Source organism: Panthera leo, chromosome A3, assembly GCF_018350215.1.
Source record: "Panthera leo isolate Ple1 chromosome A3, P.leo_Ple1_pat1.1, whole genome shotgun sequence".
NCBI lineage: Eukaryota > Metazoa > Chordata > Mammalia > Carnivora > Felidae > Panthera > Panthera leo.
The window spans coordinates 109,806,963-109,816,556 of NC_056681.1; the positions used below are offsets into that span (position 1 = coordinate 109,806,963).

General features: G+C 39.7%; 1 protein-coding gene across 4 annotated transcripts in view; it reads left to right on the forward strand.

Annotated features, from left to right (window-relative positions):
- The window catches only part of EIF2AK2 (eukaryotic translation initiation factor 2 alpha kinase 2), a 32,898-nt gene extending 23,304 nt beyond the window's left edge, over positions 1-9,594 (forward strand). For 2 of the 4 annotated variants that reach the window (XM_042933236.1, XM_042933237.1), the window contains exons 11-16: positions 495-614; positions 2,813-2,993; positions 5,374-5,502; positions 8,084-8,185; positions 9,219-9,272; positions 9,349-9,593. In XM_042933236.1, the coding sequence (XP_042789170.1) occupies positions 495-614; positions 2,813-2,993; positions 5,374-5,502; positions 8,084-8,185; positions 9,219-9,272; positions 9,349-9,471 (709 nt within the window). In that variant the 3' untranslated portion in view covers positions 9,472-9,593. Of the gene's footprint in view, positions 1-494; positions 615-2,812; positions 2,994-5,373; positions 5,503-8,083; positions 8,186-9,218; positions 9,273-9,348 lie in introns of all 4 variants that reach the window. The other 2 variants (XM_042933238.1, XM_042933239.1) reach the window with 2 other exon arrangements.

The following is a 9,594-nucleotide window of genomic DNA, read 5'->3' on the forward strand; positions in this document are numbered from 1 at the left end:
AAAGCTCCCACACATACAGTGAAGTCTTGCTTTCTCTGCGTAGATATCTCCTTTGTGTATTTCTGTTATACATTTAAAATTTTGAGTTAGGTTCATCACGTTGCCTATGTTGCCCTTGCTGCCCTATTAGGGTTTGCTTATGAAATCCAAAGTGATTTCAACACAAGGCTAAACAAAATATGATGTATGAATTAGCAACCAAAAATTGCTTGACTGGCATTTCAAAGATGACTACAAATGGCTTTTAAAATGTCTGATGCTTGAACTTGATTAAGTCACTGCTTTTTCTCATGTTGAGAGTGAGGACAGCCATGTTTTTTCTGTGTGTTCAGTTTTTCCTTTCGAGTACTCCTGGCCTCCATTCTAAAAACTCAGTGTGTGGGAACCACGGCAACTGTTTCATAAGGGAGCATAGGTAGTTGTCTTCTGTCACCTGACTTGTAGTTCATAGCAGGGATGATGCTGACACTTTTATGTTCCCTGTTTCTTTAAAGCAGGAAGGCAGAGCGTGAAGTAAAAGCTTTGGCAGCTCTCGATCACCCAAATATCGTTCACTACTACAGCTGCTGGTTTGGCGATGATTACCATTCTGTGGACAGCATTAACACTTCAAGGTAACTAAAAAGAATTCTCATAGCCCTAACAGGTTGGAAGAAACTGTTATTTACTAGGTGTAGGCCAGAAGATAAGGCCATTAGTTATTACATTTAATAATCACCAACCACGCGGGGCGCCTGGGTGGCTCAGTCAGTTAAGCGTCCGACTTCAGCTCAGGTCACGATCTCGCGGTCTGTGAGTTCGAGCCCCGCGTCGGGCTCTGGGCTGATGGCCTAGGGCCTGGAGCCTGCTTCCGGTTCTGTGTCTCCTCTCTCTCTGCCCCTCCCCCGTTCATGCTCTGTCTCTCTCTGTCTCAAAAATAAATAAACGTTAAAAAAAAAAATTTTTTTTTTTAAATAATCACCAACCACAAACACCGTTTGAGACAATAATCTTGTCCTTGCTTCTATCCCTTGCTCCACACTTGCTTAAAAAAATTTTTTTATTGTCCTCAACTGTTTTATTTTTTTAAATGTATACCTTTTTTTTTTTTAGTTTATTTATTATTTTTAGTAACCTCTACACCCAGTGTGGGGCTCGAACTCACAACCCCAAGATCAAGAGTTGCATGCTTTTCTGACTGAGCCAGCCAGGTATCCCTGTCCTCATCTGTTTTGAAAATCTCAGGTTTAGCTTTTTGTCTCCATTGTTTAATTTGTAGGCTTGCTCACTTACCCCGGCTTCAGGCTAGGCTGTACATGCAGTCTTAGGAAGAAGGTTTGAACACATTATGGATGCTACAGCTGGAAACCCCTCCTCAGCTGCCAACACTTTTATGTCCCTCTCAGAGACTCCTGATTGTTGGGGTGCAGTTAAGTGGTCTGTCTCTCTCTGTCTCTCTCTCTTTTTTAATATTTTAAGTTGGCTCCATGTCCAACGTGGGGCTTGAACCCATGGCCCTGAGGTCAAAAGTTACATGCTCTACCAACTGAGCCAGGCAGACACCCCAAGGGGTCCCTTTTGAATACAACCACACCACTTACAGTGGAGTGGTGGGCATTGAAAATAATTTAAGACCAAGGAGGTACCCCACCTTGCATCACTCATGCTTTGTCTCAGGTAAGACCCTGACAAAGGACTGGAGGGCTCTAAAGACCTGGCATCTGCTTCTGAAAAGTCAGCCAGTGTTTCTTGGGGACTGTCCTCACTGAAATCCTGAGGACAATGAGGGTCTGTTCATTCATCGACTCCCACCCCCAGCACCAGCTCCATCCACCCCAAGTGACTGAGAGCTTTATCATTAGTTTCAGGACTCATCCACCATCAGCATACAGACAGGACTTCTTCAGCTTTCAGCAGATTTTTGGCTTTCTTTTCCTATTTTCTAACCAACATAAGTTTGAAGAAAATAAATTAATATTGAAGCCAACTTAGTTTATAAAGCAAGATAAAAACATGGTTAGCAAAATTAGTCCTCGCAAGTATATGTCAGAGCAATTTGTTGGCATTTCTCTTTGAGAAACGATCCTTACACTATTGTTTTCGATTTGTTTTTCCTGTATTTCTCTCTCCTTAAACTAATAACCCCATGACAGCAAGGATAGTATCTAATTTGTTTTCTCATCTGTAGGTGACTGTTCTGGGCCTTTCACAAAACAGATGTTCAGTAGGCCAATAGTGAATTAAAATGTTCCAGAATTACTTTATGTAGTAATGCAATTTGGTTTTCCTTAATTCCATTGTATTGGTGTTCCTATTCCTTTCTACTAGCAAAGGTGATCAAGGACCCTTACCATTAGAGAATGGGCAGTGTCATACTTTGTAAATTACTTAACAAATAAAGCTCTGGACATTTGGGAACTTACAATTTAAATCAAAAATGATTTATTTTATTTTGATTCAAGTTTATTACATTTAGATTTTCATGTTTTTTTAAGTTTATTTACTTATTTTGAGAAAGAGAGAGCATGTGTGTGCACATATGTGAGCAAGGGAGGGGCAGCGAAAGAGGCGAGAGAGAATCCTAACCAGTCTCTGTGCTGACAGCTCAGAGCCAGATGCTAGCAAGATCTCATGAACTGTGAGATCATGACCTGAGCCAAAATCAAGAGTCAGACACTTAACCGACTGAGCCACCCAGGCACCCCTAGATTTCTGCTTTCAGACATGTTTTGGGATTCTTAAGAAGATGAAGTATAATTTTAAAAAGAAATGTTATTTTTTTATAAATTTCTTTTTATTGCTATTTGTAATATACTGTGAATTTTATATCCAGACCAAAGACTAAGTGCCTTTTCATCCAAATGGAATTCTGTGGTAAAGGGACATTGGAGCAATGGATTGACAGCAGAAGAGGCCAGACACCAGACAAACATTTGGCTTTGGAATTGTATGAACAGATAACAGCAGGTGTGGATTATATACATTGCCAACAGTTAATCCATAGAGACCTTAAGGTAAATGAAAATGTACTTTGTTAGGAATTGATAAATATGATTTAGTAATTTTATTTTTTTTAAATTTTTTTAATGTCTGTTTTATTCTTGAGAGAGAGAGAGAGAGAGACGGAGTGCTAGCGGGGGATGGGCAGAGAGAGAGGGAGCACAGAATCTGAAGCAGGCTCCAGGCTCTGAGCCGTCAGCCCAGAGCCCGACACGGGGCTCGAACTCACGGACCGCGAGATCATGACCTGAGCTGATGTCAGATGCTCAACCGACTGAGCCACCCAGGCACCCCTATGGTTTAGTCATTCTAAAAAGTATCTTCTGTAGTTTTAGAATTGATTAACAGTCCTGAGGAAATAATATCTCTGATCCTCTGAAGTTAGAATGGATCTAGATCTTGCCCCAAATACCATTCCCATAGGACCATTCAGAGGATCTTCAGGACAAATCAATTTATTGAGACAGTGAGCCTATATATACTCAGGCTTGTTTGAGAAGCAGAAGGGACTCTGATGACTGGCTTTGGGAACATGATTCTCCCAATTTCTCAGTCATTACTCTTTTTTTTAATATTTATTTTTGAGAGAGAGAGAGAAAGTGGGGGAGGGGCTGACAGGAGGGGGCCAGGAGATCCAAAGCAGGCTCCGTGGTGACCGCAGAGAACCCAATGTGGGGCTTGAGATCATGACCTGAGATGCAGTTGGATGCTTAACCAAAGGAGCCACCCAGGCGCCCCTATCAGTCATTATTCATGACGGCAATCATAGCTACTGGGTCCAGAGTCTAGAACTTTCCTGGCATTTGGTTAGACATTTCTACCCCGTGATTGGAAAATTGTAATCCAAAACTTGTAACACACAGCATACCTTTGTATTTTTATTTTCTGCTGGCTTTCTAGCTTCTTTCATGGTTGAGATGAGCTGTTTTCCCATTTTACCTCCTCATCAAAATCAAAGAAGACAGAACAGCTTTTCACAGCCTCCCTCACTCTCTCTTCCCTGTGATTGGCCTCCTTCCATCACACTTTGGCCATGCTGAATCCTATCACGGAGGCTTTGCTCCTCTTCTTCTTGCGTGGAACATTCTCCTGCTTGTCTTCTTTGGTCTCAGGCTCTTCAGGTAGCCTTTCCTGATGACTCTGGATCCAGGAGAAGCACCTTTTCTGTGTAGATCTTGGCTGTTTGCTTACCCCACCCATCTAAAACAGTCAAGAATAAGGATGAAACAAAAGAGTTTCTTGAGTAAAAGAAGGACGCGTAGTTGTAGTTGTTGGGCCTACATAGGAATAATTGGCCCATAAAAGATATTGTGTCTTTGGTCTTCCCAGGAGCTGGATGGCCAAGGCCTTTGTGTTGGAGTCCACCTACTTTCATCTGCTTTAATATCTGAAGGTGCTCTTTGAAGTTGGAATGTCGTAAGAACTGTGTTCAGAAAAATACATTTCGATTGGCTATGCCTTCACCTTGGAATAGGTGATATATATATATATATATATATATATATATATATAGTTAAATAACAAATTAAGCACATTTATTTACTTGTAAAGTAACCTGCAAATAAATGCAGAAGTTTGGGTATTAACTCCCAGGCTCCCCTGCTCTGGATGAATTCTCGAAACTGACGGGTGCTGACTGGATGTTCCTTTCTCTAGCACGTCTCTTGCCCGTTCTCTCCTGTACCCCATACTTCCTGTTGCCCTGTGTCACAGTGTTCTTTTCTTGTGTCTGTTTGCAGACGATGTTTGCTCCGTGTCTGTAGTTGCTCAGAGATCAGACCTTAATTCTCCTGAGCCTTCTTTCCATCTTCCAACTTTTCTAGCTTCTCTACTACGGTTGCTGCATGCGCTATCTTACAACATTATTGACAAGAGACTCATTCTGAGAATCTCAAACTTAGAAGAGATCTTAAAGGTGTCGACTTCAATCCCCAACAGATCCTGGACTCATACTTGCAACATTTCTAACAAGTGGGTGTCCAGCCCCACCTTGAATACTCTCTGACATGGGGACTCTCAAAGTCCCATTCCTTGGACCACACTGTTAGTTTATTAGGATATATTAAAGCAAACCTTTGGGTTTTTTCTTCCCACCAGTCCTGGATCCATCCCTTTGCACCATACAGAGTGAATCTACCTCACATTAAACATGTCTTCAGAGATTTGAAGGCAGCAATGCCCAAAGCCTTCTCTTAGAGAAATCCTTACTTCTTCAACTGGCATTTTAAAGACATGTGATATTAAATACCCTGTTTGGGGCTACCTGTGTAAGGGTAAATGTCTTATAAGGAAATATAAAAATAGCCCTTGTTAAATGTGATTTGGATATGTGTTAACAGTCCGTCAAATTGGTGCTTATAAATTCAATATTGGGTTTTTTTCTTTTTTTTGTAGCCAGGTAACGTGTTTTTGGTAGATACAAAACAAGTAAAGATAGGAGACTTTGGACTTGTGACATCCCTGAAAAATTACGCAAATCGGACAAGGAATACAGGAACTCTTCGATACATGAGCCCAGAACAGGTGAGGTCCCTTTCCTTTCTGTCTATATAGTTTTCATTTCTTTTGTATTTTTAATTAGAAAGATAACAGACACCTCTTATAAAATTAAAACATCCACAGAAGAAAGTGAAAAATTCCCTTTAACCCAACTTTCTATTCCTACTCTTCTCATAGAGTCTGTTGTTTATCCTTTTGGATCATTTTCTGTGAGTTATAGTCATTTATAAACACACATTTGTATATATATGCAGACTTTTTGCACAAAAATATAAAGAGATGTTTCTTTTTTTTTTTTTTTTTTAATTTTTTTTTAATGTTTATTTATTTTTGAGACAGAGAGAGACAGAACATGAATGGGGGAGGGGCAGAGAGAGGGAGACACAGAATCGGAAGCAGGCTCCAGGCTCTGAGCCATCAGCCCAGAGCCTGACGCGGGGCTCGAACTCACGAACCGTGAGATCGTGACCTGAGCTGAAGTCGGACGCTCAACCGACTGAGCCACCCAGGCGCCCCTAAAGAGATGTTTCTATAACTGACTGTACTGTTATTTTGTGGCTTTTTTTTTCACTCAACAATGTATCATAATCTTTCCGTACCAGCACAGACGGATCTGACATCCATTTTAGCAACTATATTGTATACTGAAGTATAGCTATACCATCATTTATTTAACTGTTTCCTTATTGATGAGTGTTTATTTAGGCTGTTACCAACTTTTTACGTGTTTTCTGCTTATCTTTGACTCTAAAAACACATATTTCTTTTTTTTTTAAGTTTATTTATTTATTTTGAGAGAGAGTGTGCTAGTGAGCAGGAAGAGGGGCAGAGAGAGAGAGGGAGAGAGAGAGAGAGAGAGTGAGAGAATCCCAAGCAGGCTCTGTGCTCAGTGTGGAGCCCGACACGGGGCTCGATCCCACAATCATGAGATCATGACCTGAGGCAAAATCAAGAGTCCACCAGTTAACCAACTGAGTCACCCAGGTGCCCCTAAAAATGAGTATTTCCATGATAATCTGTAATAGATTCCTTTAAGTGAAATTACTGAGTAGGCTGACAGGTGCATTTCAAATTTGGTAAATACTGTGAAATTGTCATTCAGAAAAAAGTGATTCTATTATGCCCTCCTCCCAAAGTGTAGGAGAATGCTGCTTTCTCCTTCACACTCCCAACCAGACTAGGGTGCTAGCAGACTGCATTTTGGCCTCAGTGATGAATGAGGAGTATCCTGATGTTTTAGTTTGCATTTTTCAGATTTTTAGTAAGGTAGGCCATCTATATATGTATGTACTTACCACTTTTCTGCAGATTTTCTATTCATGTGCTCTCCTCATTTTTCTTAATTAGGTTATCTGTTCCTAATTTCTTTGTAAGGAATATTTATATATTTTGGATATTGATTCTGTATCTGTTAACCATATTACAGAAATGTTCTTGTATGACAACTTAAAATCTTCTATGCTACATTTTAAACAAAGAAATAACAAGAAACCATCATCAAGGAAAACATTTGAATGTTTGTCTTATGTGTAGTTTCATTACTCTAATAGTCTCCATTTTTGGTTGATAGCTTGTTGTCTGTTTTCATCTTTTTGATGTTTGAGAGCCTAGGGTAGAGAGGAAATCCACCTTTTCCCCTTGGGGACCATGTGGCATAAAAACATAATTTTTTTTTGTGGAATAGGAAAGTGGAAGACAAACTTTAACTCCTGCACCCTGTATTGTCACCCTAAAATATTTTTGAAAAAAATCATTCCTCATTGTGCTTTTCATTTACTTAGTGGTTTTTAAACTGAAAAACATTTTATTGAGAAATAATTTATACATCATGAAGTGTATGTATTTTAAAGGTACATTTGTCATTTGACAAAGGCATCTATACCTGGGAAACCCATACACTTGCGAAAATGTAGGACATCTCCCTCGCCTGTGAAAATTCCCTCAGGCCCTTTCCAGTCCCTCCCTCCTTCCCAGAGGCGGCCGGTGCTCTGATTTCTGTCACCACAGATTAGTTTTCCCTGTCTTGAGCTTCATATGAGTGGAATCATATTTTATGTATGATTTTTTTTATTGTATTTGATTACTTCAGTCAAGCTAATGTCTGCTGGAGAACCTCTGGTGGTTGTTTATACCAGCAGATTATTCCTTTTCATTACTGAGTACTATTCCATTGCCTGAATATACCACAGTGTGCTTCTCTATTCTTCTGATGGTCATTTGGATTGCTTCCAGTTATAGAACATTATGAATACATACGAACATTTGCATGAAAGCCACTTACTGGGAACTCTTAACTGTTTCGCCTCCTGCATCTTATTGAACACTACTGTCAAGTTCTGAGGCTGAAATTTTTGTTATCCCCATTTTATGGCTGAGATTATTCCACCATTGATGGTTAATTTACATGAGTGATGCAGCCAGTTGGTGACACATTTGAACCAGGGCAGTGAGACTCCACAGATCTTGCTAATAAACACACATTGTTACATGATATAAGATAGTTTGGTCAAATAGCTGTTTTGGTTTCAGAAGCCATGGATGTTTATATCAGGTATCAGTAACAAATATATCAGTAACAAATATAAACATATTTTGGTCTCTTTAGATTTCTTTACAAGAATATGGAAACGAAGTGGACATCTTTGCTTTGGGGCTAATTCTCGCAGAACTCCTTTACATATGTCCCACTGTTTCAGAAACATTACAGGTAAATAATATCACAAAAAAGAATTAAGCAACAAAAATTATTAGCAGTCATCTCCAAAGTGCTGCTACAGTAACTGCCCTTATGTGAGGATAGACTTGAATATATTAGTATTGACTGGGAAGGAAATATGGATTTAATCTTTCACACAGTTGGGCAACCAAAACTTTTTGCTTCAGACCAGAAACTTTGGTCTTCTTTTGAAGGTGTGTACATCTCACAAAACTAAAGCTGTTTCTTATTTGAGTCAGTCAGTAAAATTTTATTGATTGCCTGCTTTGCCTAAGACACTGTGCTAAGTGCTACAGGGTTTTAAATGTGAATAAGCCTCGTTCTCATGGAGCTTTTATTTTAGAAGGGAAGATACTATAAGAGAATGCTCTACATGTTTTTGGGAAAAGACACGAAGTCTTGGGGAAACAGGACAGAGATCTTTCTAGCTGTAGGGATTTAGGTTTCATGGGGTATTTAAGTTGGGCTTTGAAGGATTGGTTGGCTTCTAATAGTCCAAAATAGAAGAAAGATCATTCCAGCCTTCCTTGTGCAGAGGGTGGGACTAGCAGACAGAATCATTTTTCTTGGAGTGGTAAGTGACAAGGAAGGGATGGTTGGCCCACTGGAGAGATGTGTTGGGACTAAATTAAGGCGAGATTATGGACTTTCTTATGGGGGCAGTGGGGAACTGCTAAACGTATTAGGCAACCGGAGGGATATCTTGGTCTGAAGCTCAGTAAAGGGACTTGCTGGAGCCAACAGCCTTCCCTGGACAGCGGGGATAATGAAAACACCTAGCACGTAGGATGCCAAAAAGGATGAAGGGAAGTAATGCAGATGACGCTCTTAGCACTTCAACATGTTGATGTTAAGGATGGGGAAAGGTGGGAGAGGAGAGTCCTGCTTGCCTCTGGGCCAAGAAGCAATTTGGTTTTCCTCCTGAGTGAATAACTTCCTCATGAATATATATATATATATATAATATATATATATATATATATGTGTGTGTGTGTGTGTGTGTGTGTGTGTGTTTTATTTTCAGATTTTTAAAGAGCTAAGGGACGGCAAGTTCTCAGATGTATTTGATGGCAGAGAAGTAAGTACTTGAAAATAATCAGACTTTTATTCATTTCAGTGTTCTATTTATTAGTATTGACTCACTATCATTACAGAAAATTCTTCTGCAAAAATTACTGTCACCCGAACCCGCGAAACGGCCTCATGCATCTGAAATACTGGAGACTTTGAAGGAGTGGAGGAATGTAAAAGAGAATAAGAAACGAAGCACATGTTAGAGCTCTTCTAAAAAAAGTATCCTGCCTTGGATATTCAATTTTTCTATAACTGTCTAAAATCTTCTAGGGACACCTATTAGGTATTTACCTTCTATTTTTATTTTCCTCTTAATTTTTCACTAA